Genomic DNA, 20330 nt, shown 5'->3' on the forward strand with positions numbered 1-20330 from the left:
ATAGAAAAAAAATGTAATTGCTATTTTAAAGTTAATTTGTACATATTTCTCTCAAAAGCAACATAGTATGCCAGGAGGTGGGAGTTCACAACTTTAATCTCAGTATTCAAGGGGCAGAGGTATGAGGATCTCTAAGTTTGAGGCCAGCCTGGTCTACAGAGAGAGTTCCAGGACAGCCAGGGCTACACAGAGAAACCCTGTCTTGAAAAATATTTTAAAAACAATCAACTAACAAATAAACAAAAAGAAGTGATACAGTTCAAATCTGTAGGCTACACCTTAACTCGATGATAGAAAGTATCATTTTTTATTTGAACAGGAGATTTAATGTAAGATCCCTTCTTTATGTTTAAGGCTGCCAAGACGAATGACCTGGACTCGATCCCTGAACCTCACACGGTGGAAGGAAAAAACCCACTCCATAAGCTGTCCCTTGACCTCCTTATGCTTGCAATGGCATGCACCCACCCCATATAAATAAATAACTAAATGTTAAAAAGTGATTACGCCGGGCTGAGGAGTAGTCCAGAGGTAGAGTGCTTGTCTGAGATCGTAAGTGTGAGATCGTAAGTGTGCATGCACAAATGCACGTACACACTCTCTTCACATACACACTGTTTGGACAAGCCATATGGCAAAGAAATCAAATAGCAACAACGGTTGGAGAGGAACGGAGGAAGAAGTGAAGGAGAGAGTTTTATGTAGCAGGAAAGAGGCTGGTGGGAATGTAAACCAGTCTACTCCAGCTACCGCGGAAATCAGTACGGAGGTCCCTCAGAAAAGTTGAAGGAGAACTCAGCTATCCCACTCCTGGGTATGTGATGTGAGCATCTCTAAAGCAACACACCACAGAGATACTTGCAGGCCGATGTTTATTTCAGGTTGAGTCACAAGAGCCAAGATGGACTGACCTAGGTGCTCATCAGCAGGTAAAAGGAGAAAGAAAATGTGGCACTAGATACACAATAGGACTTCATTCAGCCATAAGGAAGGATGAAATTATGATGTTTGCAAGAAAGTTAACGTAACTGAGATCATATCAAGTAAAATAAGCCAAAATTGGGGAGACAAATATTGTGTGTTTTCTCTGATTTGTGGACCTTAGGTTTTCTATAAGACATAAAATCATTTATATATATATATGTCATGAAAGCAGAAGCAAGATTAAGGTGATGGAAGGGATTAACAGGAGGTGGAGAAAGGGGGTGTATGGGGTGGACAAGGTCAAAGTACACTCTGTACTTGAGTAAAATCTCTTATGAAATGCACTACTATGTACAACTAATATGTCATTAAAAAGATAAACCATTATCAGTATCTTATTACTACCGTATTAAAGGTTCTGGAAAAGACAAACATATTAAAGACATTAAAAACTAGGGCTGAGAGATGACTCTGTGGCTTTACAAAGCCGACAGCCTGAGTTTGATCCCCTGGAGCCTCATGGTGGAAAGAGAAAAACTGGCCACAAATTGTCTTCTCACTTCCACATGTGTGCTCTGGGACCTGGACATGCCCAGACGCTTCCTGTCATTTCAGTGGGTGTCAGAGACCACAAGAGTAGGTGGGTGATGAGGAAGAGGAAAAGCTCAAGGATGCTCATGTTATCACAGCCCACACCTCCCAACACCTCAAGAATTAAATTTCCTTTCTAAGAACTTTTAGGAGACACATTCAGACCACAGCAGAGTGGAAATGAGATGGGCAAGGAAAGTGGGGTACACTTTAACATATAGCTTTTCCTTAAATTATATTAATGAATTTATTTATCAGTCATTTATTTAGTGTGTTGGTATTCATGTACCACTTTGCACATGGGAAACTCAGTGGACCTTTGAGAGTCCTTTTTTCCCCACCGCGTGGGTCCTGGGGATTGAACTCGGGTCATTAGGCTTGTCGGCGAATGCTTTTGCTCACTGTCTCATCTCACTGGCCCACACATAAGCTTTTCCTGACTGAATAATAGATACATTATTTACTCAAAAAGTTAAACTCAATTACTAAAAACAAAAGAAGAAAAGCATGCATGGGATAGTTTAGCAAAAACCTCTCCCCTCCACTCCTATAAACAACGCTCATTAAATTAATTGCCTCCAAAGAGAGGAGGGGGAGGGAGGGAGGGAGGGAAGGGGGAGAGATTAGTTGAAGAGGAGGGAGTCAGCAGGAGTGGGAAGAAGACAAGAGAAGATGTGGGATGAATGTGGTTAAGAGACACTATATGTGCATGTAGAAAATGTCAAAATGTAACCTATGTGTAGACCAGAAAGCTAAAGCCGCGGGTCTTTTCTTAACCTCAGCCACTGATAGGCCCTGATTCGTTACTCCGGCAGGATATTTGGTGGCAGCTAATTTCTGTCAGACAGATAAGGCAATCCTGGTGGTATGTGGTGCCTGCCGGCCCTTCCTAGATGTTTTTGTTCTGAGTCCAGTTTCTTATTGGTCACCCTCCGCCCCCAACTCTAGGTATGATCTGAAACTGGAATGCTCAACAAGAGCTGGGTGGAATTTGTCTAAAAACTTCCCTAAGTGAAAAATTCGCCAACTGTAGTTGTTACTTTTGTCCCCAGTGTGCCGGAAATTTTGACAGGAACAACTTCAGGAGGGAAAGAATGGTTGGCTCCATCTCATAGTTTGAGGAGATGCAGTCCATCGGGGCTGGGAGCCATGGTGGTGGGTGTGTGAGGCGGCTGGCTGGTCACATTGTGTCTACAGTCAGGAGATGAAGGAAGATTAAGACTGATGCTCAGCAAACCTCTTAAAAATTAGCCTAGAACGTCAGCCTCTGGGACGGTGCTCTTACATTCAGGGTGGGGCTTCACTCCCTAGGCAAACTTTCCTGCAAACTCCCTCAGAGATATGCCACGTATGTGTCCTTACGGTGATTTTAAATCCAGTCAGTGTCAATGCAGAATTAAAAAGTCTCCATGCTCTTGGAGAGAAATGTTAATAGGCTAGTGTGACAGAGAGGACGTGAAGACCTCCAGGCTCATTATCGCTCTGAGGTGATGCATGAAAGCCATGAGGTAGGAGACCCCTGCCCCTCCCCAGCCTCATGCCTGCCTTGTGTTCTGCCACCTTGTTTCTTATGAGAAGAAAGGTCGTGGGAGCCACAGCTGCCCAAAGAGTCAAAGCAGGCATCAGCTAAAGTGACAGAGGGGACTCTGGGATCAGATTCCCAGCTGTGCCGCCAAGTCTCTGCTGTCCTTTAATCCACCCCCATGCTACTTATTTTCTCTAGGGTATAGATTAATGTCTGTAGAACATGGATAGACAGGTGGAAGGAGAGAAGGAAGGGAGAGGGAGAGAAAGAAAGATAGAATGGGAGGGAGGCAGGAGAAAAAAGGGAAGGAGGGAGGGAGAAAGAAAAGAAAATCAGAGAACAAGGGAGAAAGGAGGGATGGACGAGGGGAGGATAAAGGAAAAATAACAGAGAAAAGAGATGGAGAAAGGAGGGGGAGGGGAGAGAGGGAGACAGGGAAAGAGATCTAGAACAGGGAGGGAAGGATAGAAGAAGATATAATTGGGATGCTACCTGAATGTTTTCTTGTCTGGATCCATAGCATGTAGGAGCCCCGGAGTCAGAATTCCTGATGAGATCAGGTTTTGATATCTGCCATTGGGAGAAGCTGGCTTGTGATTGCTGAAACACCATGTGTAGTAACTTTACTAAAGGCAAGTGCTTAACTTAGTTACAGCAACACACAGGAAACAGAAGTTAACTGGAAGACAGCGCAGCTGAAGAAGAGGACGCAGGAGGCCTCTGCCCCTCTTGGACTCTCCCTGGTAGGCAGCATGGCATGAGAGGAAGCAACCATTCCATAGATGAACTCAGCAGACAGCTAGGACTCTCAGCATGTGGTGTGGTGATGAGCGGCATCGACAGCGAGGCTTTGTGGGTGTGTACCTGTAATACCAGCACTCAGAGGGGAGGTGGAGGCTGGAGGGACAGGAGTTCAAAGCCAGGCTCAGCTACATAGCAAATTTGAGGCCAACCTGCACTACATGTCACTCTTGTCGCAAAAACACCATCCCAACAACTATCAATGGAGTCTGTCTAGTAATTGTCTAAAAATGCTTCTCCTATAAGGTCAGGGAAGACAGAGCATGGTTCAGACTGTGTCTACATCGTACGTGTGCATTATGCTTAGTTTAATTTCATTGTCTTTTTATTTAAATTGTGATTCTCTTATTTCATGGAACAATTAATACGGGATTTTTCTTTTAAATCCATTTTAATCAAGAAAAGGAAATAAATATTCCACACCCAAGAAATGTTCAGGAAGGACTCAAAATTTCCAGCTGTCATTGGAAGCTGCTTTGTGATCGTCAAGTCACTCAGCAATAGGCTCGTGATTAGTTCTATAAACTGGAAATCACAATAGCACTGATTTGGGGGTTTGTTTGTGGAGTAGTTCAAGCTGTCATATAGTCCAAGCTGGCCTCAACCCTGTCCCCCCCCCCCCCCCCCCCCCGCCACCAGTGTAGAGCCTCCAACACAACACAACCCATCAGTCATGCCAGTTCATTGCTAGTGGGCCATGACTTCCAAGATCTTGTTGATGGTATACGGACTCCGTTTGTAGAGGACCAATTCCTTTCATGGCCACAGCTATATTTACCCTAAAGATCTATTATAAAATTATGCATTGTTTATTCTTCTAACGGAGGCACAAGCTGCGTCATTGTTCTCCAGTTGGAGAGTAATTTAAATAAGCCCTCTGGTTTAGGTTGCACACAAGGAGGCTTAGCCAGAGCTAATCTTTTCTAAACCTGTTATGTTCTTGGGTTCAGCAGAACATCCTAATTGTCACCATTAACTCCCCCCGCTTTTGTGGTCTGTTCTGTCAATAGACTATTGAGTGTTGGGTAAATTAAAGCTGGACTAGCAGCCAGCACATGGAGACAGACGTTAAATCATGGCCTGGCGGCCTGGACTCATTATTAGCATCTGTGAAAGAGCTGCTAAGCCGGGGACAGGACTGAACACGATGCATGTTGGTATCCTTCTCAGATTTCCATACTGTACAATCAGGTATGTGAGGGTTCCCTTTTCTAGGCAACAGGTGTGTTCTTGGAACAGAGCTCAAACCCCCACTTTTGGCTTGCAGGCGAGGTGGCAGCTGCAGGCTTAACTCCAATGACACAGAGCTCTGGGAGGGTGCAGACCTCAACTGCTTGTTAAAGCAACAGGCAGATGGGCTCTGGCTGTCTGCACTTCTCTGTGGGCCACAGAGCCAGGGTCTAAGTTTTCAGATGGCAGTGTCTCTCTCTCTCCTGCTGCTCTCTGCCTCTCACTTCCCGTATATTTTCTCTTCTTCCTCTCCTCCTTTCTTTTTCTCTCCCTTGTGTTCTTCTTTCCTCCTTTTCTTCTGGGCGTTCCTCTCCTCTCCATCCCTCCCCTATTCCCTCCCCTTCCTTCCCCTTTTGGTCTTCTCTTCTATTAAAAAATAAACCCAACACGTGTAAAACATTCCATATTCATTATCGAGAACATATTTTCATTAGAGTCACACTGTTTACAAGCTGATGAGTGGGGAGAAAGAACCCTTCATTTAAGTCCAATTACACTTACACCTCACTTTATTCTCAAAGGAATCCAAAGGGACTGTTTACTATGCAATTGGAAGGTTCACTCCGCAAAATCCACATTTTGGAAAGATGTAAACTCAAGTATTTATTTCTAAGCCTCACTGTTTTCTGGATAAAGCTTCTACCTAGGGTTTGTGAGATATTATTAGCCAGAGATCAGATGTACTGTCCTACCCCAGAAACATAACGTCAACAACAACTGAAGGTCACAAGTCGGGAATCACCATGACAGCATCACTCGGGAACTTCTTCATACTGGGGTAGTACTCCTTTGTGTAGTTAGCTTTTGGGTAGATTGTGACAGCAAGTATGAGAGGGTATCTGTGGCAGACAGATACACTGTGATGTGATGTCACCAGATCTCTCTGCAAGACCAGTGCGGGTGTGGAATAGGCTATCAGCAGAGGAGGAGCAAAGGCAGAATCCTTTTCAGTTATTTTTCCTAACCTCAAACAACTTCATTCAAGCGTCAGATTTTCTATAAACCTACACTGAAAGTGTCTTTGCCAGGATCGTCCTGATGGAGAGGCATCTAGAGGGAGAAAGAGTTGGCATTCTATCCTCCGAGACAGAGCCCTGAAAAGCAGCCTGATGCTTCCCTTATCCTTAAGTTTTTAACTGGTTTGACTTGTGTTTTCGCTAAATGAATGTAAATAATGACTAAGTGCTGGGGAATAAGACTGACTATCTGTCGCTAGCAGACCAGACACGCATCCTTAACAGTCTCTTCCAATAGGGAATTCCCAGATTCGATGATTTTTCCTTTCTCCCAAGCTGTACTTGAAAAAAAAAGTCATGAGAAGATAAGACATAAGAAAATTTGCATTTGTGTGTGTGTGTCTGTCTGTGAAAAAAAGTCATGAGAAGATCAGACATAAAAAATTTGCATTTGTGTGTGTGAGTGTGTGTGTGTGTGTGTGTGTGTGTGTGTGTCTGTCTGTCTGTCATAAATCTAGATAGGGGATCATGGGGGTGGAAGAGATAATAAGAACACGAAGAGAGAGCAATGGAATATTGTGACATGAAAGCAGAAGGTAGGGACAGTCTGAGGAAGAGAACCAGAGGGACAGGGGTCATGGAGGAGGACAGCAGGGAAGGGGGACAAACTGGAACACAGTATAATGATGCACAGGTATGAAAATGTCACAAGGAAACATATTTCTTTGTATGGTAACTTAAAAACACAGTAAGAAAAGGGCTGGAGAGATACCCCAGCTAGGAAAGGGCTGGCTTCACCAACGTCATGTTTGATCCCTGGCACCCAAGTAAAAAGCCGCCATGTGCACAGTCGTAATCCCAATGCTGGGGAGGAGGAGACAGAATGATCCCTCGGGCTTACCAGCTGGCCTGCCAGCCTAGTCCACTCAGTAAGTACCAGGTCCCAGTGAGGTACGATCTCAAAACCAAGGTGGTTGACCTCTGGCCCCACATACATGCACACACACCTGCATGTGCAGTCACACACTCATGAACATGCACACATGTGATAAAATGGCGAAAGCACATTGCCATCTTAACCATTTTGGTTGTGAGCCTAGCCTTTAATAGCTGAGTCATCCCTCCAGCTCCAGCTTAGCTATTTTTAACTATATGGTTCAGTGTCGTTACATTTGAGCTGTGAGATTTCTAGGTTTTTTTCTTTCTTTTTTAATCATAGAACTGAAAGGTCACACCCATTAGACAACTCATTGCCTCCCATGCCTACCTCTGGTGATCTCTATGGTGATACACTGTGTACCCTAATGAACTTTGCCTGAAGATCAGAGAACAGAACAAGCCACTAGATTAAACATAGAGGCCAGGCAGTGGTGGCACACACCTTTAATCCCAATACTAGGGAATCACACGTCTTTAATCCCAGCACTTGAGATCTCCTGCCTTTGCTTGGGAAGCACACACGGCTTTAATCCCAGGAAGTGATGGCCAGACAGAGAAAGGTATATAAGATGTGAGGAGACAGAAACTAGAGGCTTTTTCAGGCTGAGGAGCTGGTGAGGCAAGAGGTAGTGGCTGTGGCTTGTTCCTTTGTCTCTCTGATCTTCAGGCAAAGCTTATTAGGGTACACAATATATCATGACAGATCTCCATCCCATTCTCTATCTCTATCAGTTTTGCCTCTTTGGATATCTCATATAGATGGACTCACCCAAGGGACTCCTTTCTGTGTCTGGTTTATTTCCCTTAGCACAACATCCTCAAAGTTCACCCGTCTTTTAGCACGTAACAGGATTTTCTCTTTAGAAGCTGAATAATATTCCACTGGACCTAGACAACCCACTTCCTTGATGCATCCATCTGTCCATAGACACTTCAGCTGCTTCCACCTCTTGGTTGTGACTCATGCTGTTCTGAACTTGGGTGTACAAACACCGCTGTGAAAGTCTGTTTACATTGCTTTGGGGTATGAGCTTGAACAAGAGATCATATGTTTACTCCACTGCCAAACCATTTTCTCTAATGGGTGCACCATTTTCCATTCCCACCAACAGAACCTGGGGTTCCGATTTCACCACACCCATGCCAACACTTTCTATTTTCTGATGGCAGAAACACCCTAACAGGTGTTACCAATAGCCTCAGTCTGACCCTGAGGAGGAAGGGTATCTGAGTCAATCCTGCTGGAGGAGCTTTTTTTAAAGTGGAAGGAATCCACCCTAATCCCTCTGTTTGGTGCCCTTTGTAGCTTCCTGTCACATCAAGCATACAAGAAAGTCCTTTACTGTGATTAACAGGTCCTATCTGGCTCTGGTTTCAAGCTACCTCTCTCCCCAATTCACCTCCCCAGCAGCCTTTTGCTCTCCTGAGAACAGCTTGTCCCAGCATCCTCTGGGCCTTTCCTCTAACTCACTCCTCTGTCTGGACCACTCTGCTCCATAACTACCCCTACTACTCCCTCTAAGATCTCTGTTCAAGCGTCACCTCCTGAGATACAGCCCCTATACCAACAACTTCAATTCCAGAATTTTCCACATCAGTGTCTACTTCCTTAATTTTTGATCAAACCTACAATACCTCAGTTGGTTATATAGTTATGTGTGCCTTTTATTTCCCAAAGGTAATAAGTTCTGTGGTGGGGTGGGGCCGGACTCTCCTGTCTCACTCATTGAGAACTCCTGGCTTCTAGAACAGTACCCATGTGATGCCTGACTCAGTAGACGCTTGCAGGGCAGACACAGAAATGACTAAATTAGTGAAAGGAGAAACAAAGGAGACACCATGATGCCACTGGCATTGTCTGAGGGGCAAGGAAGTACTCACATGAGTCTCGACGTCCCCAGCAAGGACTCTGCTGTTCTTTAAGAACTCGGCCACCATACTGATCACCAACTTGTCAAAGGCTTCCACAGATGGTGCCACGCCTGTCGAAGAGAATGGCTTGGTTACTCCCTGGTGGTTTCGTGGAAAGCAGGGACTGGCTTGCCACAGGTCATGTGCAGGTTGATTATCATCACTGTTACACTCACTTATTTAGTCAGGCGTTCCTCCGTGCACTTGAGTATTTACTCAGGAAAATCCTCTTTGCCCTGTTCCCTCCTTTCTCAGTAAAGACTTTTCTCGACATCATTCATTTGGTTCTCTCCTGGGACCGTTACCGTGATTATCAGCTCATCTGGATTTAGAACCACCAAATGGACACACCTCTGTGCGTGTCTGTGGGCGAGCTTCCAGAGACGTTTAACTGAGGAGGAAAGATGTCCCTAAATGTGGGTGGATGGCTGCTGTCCTTGACTGAATGGAAAGGAGGAAGTCAGCTGAGCACCAGCGGTCATCTCTCTGCTTCCTGACTGTGGCTGCCACGTGACCGCTGCCTCCTGCTCCTGTCACTAGGACCCCTGGCTTGACGGGCTGTGCCCCAAACTATGAGGGCAAACAAGCCCTTCTCCTCCCTGAATTGGGCTTTTAATCAGGCATTTTGTTACATCAATGAGGAAAGTAGTGTATCCCCAAGCCCAGTGAGATAAGCAGGGACATCACCACGGTACATATAAGGGAACAAAAGTGCAGACAGAGCAAGCGACAGGTCGGAATTACAGACCGAACAAAGGCAGATGCCCAAACTGAACTGACCCAGGTTCCTTGAAGTCTCCGCCTCTTCCTCCATAGCTCTCCCAGACACCATCCCAACCTACAGCGTTACCCAGAGTCCCCAGCAATTCGGAGGAGAGTGAACTCTGGGAAAGAGGGGGAACAGAGCTAAACCCACTAATCTGCTTCCTCCTTTACTTCCCAGGGGCAGAGCACATGGGCAGAAGGAGTAGGTGCATCATTTTGGATCGATCTGTACAGAGCATGATTAGCCGATGCGCTTGCTGTGCAAGTCGAAGGGGCAACAGGCCAACCAGCGTGCTCCGTTCCCGCCTCTGCTTTTTAACTAACTGAAAAAAAATGAAACAAAAAACCTAAAACCTAAAACCCTCACTTTGCTCCCTTAATATTGAGGAATTTATCCTTGCAGTTTATTAAAAACCAAACCAAAGCCCCTTTCTTTTCTCAGTAAGTCATCCCTGCACACAAAATGAAGAGAGGACTTCCTTTCCTTTTTATCCTGACTGTCCATTTCCACAGCCCCAAGGAGGGGTTGGAGTGGGGGTGGAGGTGGGGTGGGACAGTGACTGTCAGCTCCCCACACTTCAGGCCACACAACTCGGCAGCCCGTTGAAGGGGTGTTATTCTGTAACTCAGTTTGTCACTTGAGGGAGATGTGAGAGGTCTCTGTTGCGCATTTAAAGGTGAAGAAAATTTCAGAAACGTGATGGATGCTGCTGCCTAGCAAAAGGTAAAAGGATGAAAGAGAATATTTTTCTAGTTCCCTTTCATCTCTGGACTCTGTTCACACCTCCTCCGGGCAGCCTTTAATGATCCGGTCTTCTCCTGGACTGTATCCTTTGAGCCTCTCTTAATCAAAGCCTCTTCCACTCTGAATGGTTATGTAGGCAGAGCAGAGATGCTGGAGGATTAGGACTGTGTATAATTCATCTGAGGTTTCCTGCACCCAGGACCATGCTTGTCTCATGGGCAGGAATGCCAAAGTATGTCTCCAGCTGTGAAGCTGAGCCTGCCCACTTGACAGGAAAACAGAACAGAAAAACAACAACAACAACAACAACAAAACAACCAAACCCCAAACTTAAAGTAGAGAGGTTCTTGATGTTTGAACGGTATGTGCTTGTAGCAGCCTGTGTTCTTTCTCAAAGCTTCCTTTAAAGTGCAAATGAAAGAGCTTTCTTTAATATAGTACACAATACAGTCACATAGGATATAGGATAATAATACAGTGTCTGTATTTAGGGGAAAACCCAGTTAATCAATTAGTAAATATCTCACACCGTCCTCCCGTTTCAGTCTCCCAGATGCTGGGATTCCAGGTGTGCACCGCCACAGCTGGCTAAGAGGCTGCTTCAGGGTTTAGGGTCACCAAAGCTGACTAAGAAGAGGAAATGACATTACTTCCGATTAAATAAAATGTTTTAGGAATGGGTACCATTCAGATGCCTCCCTAATTATCCTTTTTGCTAATCACCCCACTTCAAGTAAAATAAATTGCCAGCTAATTATTCCAGGAGACCTTTGTTTCAATAACTGATTGGAAACAACTTGTTGTATTAGAACCTATTTGTTTAAATGTCAAATAATTTAATTTTATGCCCTCCAATTTTATTTAGCCGATTAACTTTCTCAGGACATTTCTTTCTCTTTTGCCTGTATATGTGCATGTGGTGTGTGTGCATATACGTGTACAGGCTTGCACACGTGTGGGTGGACACGCATGTGCTTTTGCTGATGTGATGAGGCTGATGTGAGTGTCTTCCTCAGTCGCTGTCCACCTTATGTGTTGAGGCAGGATCTATTGCTGAACTCAGAACTCAGAGATTCCCTGGACTCCCTGTCTCTGCGTCCAGTGCTGGGATCATAGGCCCAGCTTTGAAATGGGTTCTGGGGATCTGAACCCTCTTTACCCACTGAGCCATATTCCCAGACCCTCCCCCCTTTTAAATAAAGGAAATACATAGTTTTGTCTGCTACCTTTTTGAATGTGTGAGGTTCAAAGTTTGGGCTTTCCCTCTTGATTTAGATACTCATTATCTTCTGGATTTTAACTTTATTTTGTGCACTTACAGGTTTTTTTTTTTTTTTTTTTTTTAATCAAAGGACAGAGACCTTAAGGAAATGTCTGCAGTCACTTACCGTCAAGGACATAATGAAACAAAGTTGCTGGAGACAATGGAAAGAAATTGCCATAGAAATGAGGCTTATGAGGCCCAGACACCAACCGAAAAGAGCTTAAGATGAAACCATGGGCACATCTTAGATGGGTGTAGGGGGGCTCTGACCCACCCCAGGCTCTCTTTAAGCAATCTCTCCTTTCACTCCATTTAGGTCACTTTTGTTTTTAGCATGTTCAGGGGGAAAGACACAAGCAGTACATCTGAGTTCACACAGTATTTTCTGTTCTGTGGCATGTGACAAGAGACACAGGTCCCCAAACACCCAGCAATCTATGGGCAGCAAAGCAGATCTTTCCTGGGGGAAGAGTGACTGAAATCTCCTCTCGCCCAAGGCTTTTCTCAGCTCTCCAAAGCCTGGCAGCATTTAAAACGGGTCAGAGGAGCTGTGTGTGTGCACACAGGTCAAGAATAGAACTGCAGATTCAATACAGATCACCCATTAAAATTTAATTTCAGAGGAGGAATGAGGAGATTTTGAAGATAATTATGTACTACGCAGTATTTGAGAAACATTGATACAAAAAAAAAGTTTCTCCATTTGAAATTCAAATTTAATGGGTATCCTCCATTTTTATTTTTTAGACTGCAATCTTACAGGAAAAGAAAGTGGAAAAATTATTGTAGATAACTTAAAGTTTGCCATATGGGTTATCTGCTATTGATTGCTGGCTTTTGTCTGTGTTTTCTTTTATTTTCTTTCTTTCTTTTCTTTTTTTTTTTTAGAGTGTCATGTAGCCCAGGCTGGCCTCAAGTTAGATATGTAGCTAAGGCTGGCCTTGAACTCCCTCCTCCTGTGTCCACCTTCTGAACATTAGGATTAAAGTGTGCACCAGCACACCTGGCTTAAAGAAAATTCTTAACTTTCTATTTTTGACCCTACAGTGTTTGAAAATCTTTTAAGAAATGTATGTATGTATGTATGTATGTATGTATGTATGTATGTATATATGTATGTATGTGCACATAATGTGTGTGTGGGATACCTGTACAACAGTACATCTATGGCAATCAGGACTACTTCGTAAAGTCAGTTCTTGTATGTGGGTCCTGAGGATCAAACTGGGGTCGCCAGGTTTGTGTGGCAAGCACCTTCATCCAGTAAGTCGTCTCTCCAACCCCAATGCTCCTTTAAAGAAAGCACTCTTGGGGGTCTAGCCTTGGCACTTGTTCCCACCTCAAGAGGCCTGTTATTTAGGGATGGTCAGAGGTCAGATAATAAGCTGTGGTCATGGACTTGCTCCATCTTTGGCTTAACCTGGGACAAGATGTAGTCAAAGCCACAGTGCCCCAAATGTCCTTAACGTGAAAACCCACAGCACCTTAATCCCTCCCAATCCGCATTCTAACCGAGCATGCTCATTCTAGCTTTGATAATTACTTCAACAATACAGTTACACATTAAAACAAAAGAATAACGCCCCTTTGGTTATGGATTACATTCTTCAGAGGCACAGATCTTGATCATTTTTGTGGACTGTGGGTTGAAACTTCTAAAGTTCGCTTTTTAAGCTGGTGCATAAAGCTTGCATGTATCTGTGGGAGAAGGAGAATGCATCCCTTCACTTTCTTTCCCAGGGACTGCCTGCCTCTGGTTAAGGTTATGATCACTCCCAAAGGAAGGAGGCGGGATCTGAAGGAAGCGAGAGACAGGTGTTGGAAACTGAATGTTGAAGGCAGGATTAAGGGACCCACACAAAACCAGTAATAACATCAGGATATGGCCCTACCTCCATTGACACCATTAACTTCTCCGCAGTCTCCAGGAGGCCCACGTGAAGCTGCAGACAGCTGCTCCAGCCGGCTGACCGCACATTCCAGCCTCTCCATCAGTGCCAGCATGTCCGCCATTCTAGAAGGACACGGGCAGAGAGACTGTGTGAGCGTTACTGAGGACCAGCAAACGGATGTCATCCCACTGAACAGTGAGAGAAGATAAACACCACTCAGAATGGCTTTTATTACCTCCTTGTCGTGAAGATATGTGAAACTGAAAAAAGAGCTTACACAAAACAAAAATTATATTAGGCTCATTTTCTACTCAGTTCAATGATATTTATTTTTACTTCTTTATTTGCAAGGATCTCTCTATGTAGCTCTAGCTGTCCTGGAACTTGCAATGTAGACCAGGCAAACCTTGAACTCAGCGAAATCCACTTGCCTCTTCTCCCTCAGTGCTGGGATTAAAGGTGTATACTACCATGCCTGGATTTTTTTTTTTAACATAGTTTAAAACTTAAGCCACAAATATCACCTAGCTTGTCACTATTTCCAGCTGTCTGCCTACATGCTTCCAATGTTGTTGCCTGGCATAATTTTTGTACAGCGCTTACCTAAAAGCCACAAACACATAACCCCAAATTAATATCACAAATGCTTACTAGCCCAAGCAGTGGGAACACATTTTAACTAGTCCCAGTAATTCTATTTAAGTGTGATTACCCAAGCAACTCTAAATCCACTGATAATCCTTGTTCACCTAATTGTATGAAATGTAGGTTTATAGAACTATGTATTGCTTAGCAAGCGAGGAGATATCATTACTTCTGGGTATTAATTATTATCATTTGTTTCAGTTTTTCTGTTGTGAAATTATCTTAAGTTATACTGATTCTGAATTGTGGATGTTTTAGTTTAAAAGATTAAAGGTGGTTATTTTCCTTGTGGTGGCTACAGATTACTTTTAGGCACAAGTTAGTATTCAGTGGGCTGGTTTTTGGAGACTGGATCTTAAGTTAGTCACTATTCTGCCTGGAATAGAGATGGAACCTGACTGAGGCATTGAGGATGAGAGTGGGGTTGTGCATCCACCCTTCTCTGTTTCCAAACACATATTTAACTGAGTCCATGGGTAACATCACTAGTCCTGGACTTTCCACGAACAATCCTCTGACCATCGGAGTCCAGTTAACTTAGTGGTGTCTATGAGCTATATCTCTAGACACTTAAGATAGCCTTTGGTAAAAATCAGTCCGCTGCTCCACAGAGAATAAAACATGCTTGCTTTAGCCAAGGGCCTATGGTTCCTTCCACTCTTAGGAACTTTCCAACTTTCCATTCTGAGCAAAGGAGAGGCAGCATGCTTCCCAATCACGGACACAGCTGCCCTCGAGCACGGGTGAGCTGTGTCACCCTGCGATGCGTGAATATTTCAGATTTCCCCTAGAAGCCAGGAGAGTGTGTGTCCCTGCATTTTTAGCTTAAATATGACAGTCACAGGTCACCACAGTTCCCCAAAGCAAGGCTAACTACATCTAACCATGTGCCCAGCTCTGTACGTCAGCATCCAAATAGCAGTAGTCAGAGATGGAGGCAGAACTCATGGTCTATTTTGGAAACCCATCGCTCTGGAAGCTGCCAGCAGCAGCTCTTTCAAAATATGGAGCAGTACTCGCTGCACAGCTGAATCCAGCATCTAATCCCAAGGGGCTGCAAAATTAGAAATTTCTCAGCTATTCTTTCCCTTTTCACGTCAGAGCTTCTGATGTTGTTGCAACTGAAGGGGGGAAAGGAAGGAGAGGTTTAAGCGAATCCTTTACATAATCTTGCCGGGGAACTGGGTATCTCGTAGGTGGGCAAAGGCCATTTGAGGAATGATGAAAGCCCCTCAAATCTTTTAATAGTTGCCCATCTGTTCAGCTATCTCAACTCCCTGTTAGTCTAACTTGCCAAACGTTATCCACCATGTACCTAGTCTCCGATAGCAGGGAAATGCATCTGCTTTGCTCGCCAGCTCCCCAGACCACCTCTGGCTCTCCCCCACCAGGGCAAGCTGTTTCGGGACAGCCAGTTACATTCACACTTGGGACTGCCTTCCCAGCCTGTGCCTTAATCAGACACCAACTGGCTCCAGACTCAAGCCATCTAACAGTGAGTGTCCCACATGTTGAAAGACAACAGGACTCAGCATATCAACTGCAGGGCGAGGCAGATTGCTGTGGAATGTGCTCTAAAAGCCACTCAGATGCCACTTCATGTAAAATCACCAAGTCATGTCACAGCCTCTCATGAGATCGAAACAGTTCATGTGAGGAGGCTGGAAAGATACCTCTAAGTTTAAAATTTTTGGAGCAGTCTGTTAGACACTTAACAACAGATTGAAGAAAGGCTCCAGCAGGATCCACATTAGCATGCCCAGGGTGGCTGATGGAGTCTGAGGGGACCGTTCCTCCCACCCAAACTTTCTCACTCTTTCTACATTTGACCCCAGCTGCTGTCCAGACCATCAAGAATAAGCAAAAAACACAGCTATGGATTCTCCACATTCCAGCCCATTTGTCTTGGCATTTCAAAATGCACTTAGCCAACTTTTGACAGGAGCTGGGAATTAAGAAAGGGGCTGGGGAGAGGCACAGAGTTGCCACAGCAAATGGGAACACCAGGGTCTGAGCAAGGGAGTCAGATACGAGAGTTTGGACAGGAGGCCCGTTGAGTGGGGCGAGGGGGTGAGTGAGCTAGATGATAGATAGTCTAAGAATCAGAAGTAGAACAGGAGGCCAGATTTCCAACTCAAGAATCATGAGTCTGGATCAGAGGGTGTAGCTCAAACATGGCTCTACAAAATTCTAGCCATCCTGTTCACGTAGAAGGGATTTATAGGTGAGTCTCCATTGTCTACAGCACATCAGACCAGAGGGGGAGGGTGTGCCAAAGGAAAAAGTGTTACATTCTGACATTTCGTGCTTTTAAGGTTGTTTTTGTTTGTTTGTTTACTACATTAATTTGTATGGATGTTTTGTCTGCATGTATGTCTATGCACCATGTGCGTGCCTGACGCCCGCAGAAGCCGGAAGAAGGAAGGTATTGGATTCCCTAGGACTAGAGTTACAGACAACTGTGAGTTGCCATGTGGGTGCTGAGAATCGAACCTAGGTCCTCTGGAAGAGCAGCCAGTGCTTTTAACCTCTGACTCATCTTTCCAGCCCCTTGAAGATTTGTTTTAAGAAACCGTATTTGAAGGCAATTTTCTTTCTTAAAAAACAAACGAACAAAACAGTCTCCATATGTAGACCTGGCTGGCCTGGAAGTCTTCATGTAGATCAGGTTGGGCTTGAACCATCTCTGTAGCCAAGGCTGACCTTGATCAGCTGATGTTCCACCTCCTGAAATTATTCCAGATACACACCACTTTGCCCATACTTGACATTGATCTTAATGCCTTGTGTGTTAATTTTTTAAGTATCACTTGAGGTTAATTATAATGGGAAACCCATCTCTATGCATCATTACTATTCTTATTTAAACTTCCCCTTCACTTTTTCTCCTCCATTCTATTTTCCCCCTTTTAGTTGCCATAGCGTAGTTACAGGACACAGTATGGGAACTCTGTATTGTGTCGTGACTGAATCAGGACTATGTTAGCATTTCCATCCACTTACACAGCAAGACATTGTTTTGTGTGTCTGGGTCTTCAAGCTCCCGTCTTAGTTCTTCATTAGCTATACAACAGGTTGTGGTAAGATATAGTTAATGTACTGTGTGATAGAACACTATTTTACTTAGAGTTTCTATTACTGTGATGAAACAATATGACTAAAAAGCAAGTTGGGGAGGAAAGGGTTTATTTGGCTTATACTTCCATATTGCTGTTCATCACTGAAAGAAGTCAGGGCAGAAACTCAAACAGGACAGGACCCTGGAGGCAGGAGCTGATGCAGAGGCTATGGAGGGGAGCTGCTTACTGGTTTACTTCCTATGGCTTGTTCAACCCACCTTCTTATAGATCCCAGTCCAGGGATGGTACTACCCACCATGGACTGGGCCCTTCTCCATTGATCACTAAATGAGAAAATGCCTTAGAGCTGGATCTCATGGAGGCATTTTCTCAGCTGAGGCTCCTTCCTTTCTGATGACTCTAGCTTGTGTTGACACACAAAAGCAGCCAGTATACGCACTAAACCTCATTCTTCCTCATATATATTGATACCCATTAGCCAATCACCCTCTATCCCTTCCTGCACCCTTCCTAGCTTCTAGTTATTACCATTCTGCTTTTTCCTGCCTTGAGATCAATATTTTTAGCTTTCGCATTCGTCTGTGAACATGAGGTTTTGTTTTGGGGTGTCTGGCTTATTTCCCTTGGCAGAATTTCTTCCTAGCCTATCCGTTGGCACAGACGATGGGATTTATTCCTTTAATGATGGAATAATATTGAGTACATGCCTTCTCTTCATTTTCTTTATCCATGCACCTATAAATATATGCCTTTGCTGATGCCATATCTTGCCTCATTTTCTTTTTGTAAAGTTTAAGTTTTGCCTTTATCAAGGTGAGAGGTACACAGACTCAAAAAGGTATCATGTGATACTGTGGAATGTTTAGATCTGGTTAACCTTATTCACATCTTCAAATACTTATTTCTTCATGCCAAAAACATTGACTATTTTTCTTCCACCTTTTTGCAAAACATAGTATATAATTCTTCCAAAAACATAATAGCTCCCTGCTCATGTCTTTTCATTTTGAGAGATAATAATTTTCAATTTACTGTAGCCATTTCTTTTGACAATTACCTTTCCATCTCCAAGTAACATGATTTCATCTCTATGCCTTGTCTGGCTTCCTTCTGGTTTAAGGTATTATCCACTGAGTTCCACCAGGGCACATAGTGCACAAATTTATTAATCTATTTATTTATTTGAGACAGGGTCTCATCATATAGCCCAGGCTTGCCTGACACTCACAGCACAGTCCAAGATGGCTTCCAATTCAGTCTTCCTGTCTCTGCTCCCCTAGTACTGGGATCACAGCGTGCACCAGCCGTCCAAGCCTACGAAGTTCCTTGTGTCCATCTTTTTGAAGCATGCTGCCATAATTCAGAGAGTCACATCTGAGTTGTAAGGGCCACTGGGGTTATTTGTTGGCATGCCTGGTTTCCTAAAGTTATTGATAACAGCAAAGGGACACTAGCCTACTTGGGCATGTGACTCTGGCAGGCCTTGCCCTTCTCCCCAATTCCCTCTGCTTTGCTAAACTGTTAGATTACATTCCTAAAGCTAGCCACCAAGGTCTATTCTCTTATTTGGCCACGTCTTCCTCTTGAGACTGACTGCCAAGGTCCAGCTATCAAAGTGGTGAAGTCCAGCAATCAGAAGCTCCCTTTGGCTGCCCTACTTAACATGCCTAATTAAAATTAAACACCTCACCCTAACATGGGGTTTCTCCTTGTACCTCTATAAACTGCCATTTTCCTATGTACCACATCTGTCTCCTCTCTATCCAGAGGCAGTCCTTTGTCCCCCTGGGACAAATACCTCTGCGCCATATCCCTTGTCCCCTTCCCCTTCTCCCTCATCCTCTGTCTCCTGTCTTTGTCTCTTATTCCCTGCTCTCTGTCCCTCTGGGGCACATAAATCTCCTTTATGCCAAGAACTTGGTCTTGGGGTGTCTTCAGTCGACTTTGAGGTTCCCTCCTAAAACAGCTTCTAGGTTTTTTTCTCTTTTCTTTTTTTCTTTCTCATTCTATCTCTATATTTTTTTCTTTGTCTTTCGAGACAAGAGCCTTGTTATGTAGCCCAGGCTAGCCTCAAACTTGCAATTTTCCTCCTCAGTTTCCTGAGAACTGAGATTATACGTGTGTGCCACCATACCTGGCCCAACTCTTGGTTTGTATGCACTTAAAAATGACCCCTATTTTTACTCTTCTTCTAGCTGTGTGAGTCTCCAGTCAACAGAGCCCAGCACAATGGAATGTCTCTATGTGTTTCTTACAGGGTGGATCCTGCTCTCATCTCAACGGTTGTTCTGTAGGCATGCTGTTCATCTGTGACCTGGCCTCTGGTGTCACCTTCTTCTATGAAGGTCCCTCCTTTCTTCTTATGCCATATGGTATCTCTGTGTCTGAGTTTATAAATAAAAAAACTGGGCTTCAGTTATTTCCTGTAACAGGTATGTCCTAGCCCATAGACTGCAGTTATAAAGAGACCTAGACTAAAGAAATATTTCCTGTAACCCGTGTGTGCTCTCCCATAGACTGTATTGCTGTGGGATGTCTTTCTGTATGCTGTGAATATGTATTGCTCTAATTGATTGATAAATAAAGCTGTTTGGCTTATGGCAAAGCAGCTTAGAGGCAGGCGGGAAATACGAGAGAGACAAGAAGAAGAAAGGCAGAGGCAGAGGAGACGCCATCCTGCTGTCTAGGGAGCAGCATGTAATGGTACACAGGTAAAGCCACAGAACATGTGGCAACATATAGATTAATAGAAATGGGCTGAGTTTATTTATAAGAACTAGATAGCAAGAAAATTGAGCCATAGGCCATGGCCATGCAATTTGTAATTGATATGAGCCTCTGTGTGTTTACTTGGGTCTGAGTGGCTGTAGGACTGGGCGGGACACAGGAAAACTTCCAGCTACATTGGCACTCAATATGTGGGGCTCAACTTTCCACCTAAAACTTGAGAGAACTTAAAAAAAATGATAAAATGGAGTTAAAAACAGCTTACTAGTGTATCTTACTGGCCAGCTGCAGCCTGCAGGCTTGAGCTACAGTATGGCAAGCTTCCTAGTGTATTT

General features: G+C 44.2%; 1 protein-coding gene across 2 annotated transcripts in view; it reads right to left on the reverse strand.

Moving 5' to 3' along the window:
- Positions 1–20330, reverse strand: part of Cap2 (cyclase associated actin cytoskeleton regulatory protein 2) — a 145917-nt gene that overhangs the window by 109974 nt on the left and 15613 nt on the right. Inside the window, exons 2-4 of one of the 2 annotated variants that reach the window (XM_052729652.1) lie at positions 13544–13665; positions 8848–8948; positions 3533–3610 (exon numbers count right to left, since the gene is read on the reverse strand). In XM_052729652.1, coding sequence (XP_052585612.1) covers positions 3533–3610; positions 8848–8948; positions 13544–13664 — 300 coding nt within the window. In that variant the 5' untranslated portion in view covers position 13665. The remainder of the gene's footprint in view (positions 1–3532; positions 3611–8847; positions 8949–13543; positions 13666–20330) is intronic. The other variant, XM_052729653.1, reaches the window with a different exon arrangement.

The sequence above is a fragment of the Peromyscus californicus genome, unplaced genomic scaffold, assembly GCF_007827085.1.
Source record: "Peromyscus californicus insignis strain IS unplaced genomic scaffold, ASM782708v3 Scaffold_8__1_contigs__length_139910024, whole genome shotgun sequence".
In the NCBI taxonomy this organism is placed as follows: domain Eukaryota; kingdom Metazoa; phylum Chordata; class Mammalia; order Rodentia; family Cricetidae; genus Peromyscus; species Peromyscus californicus.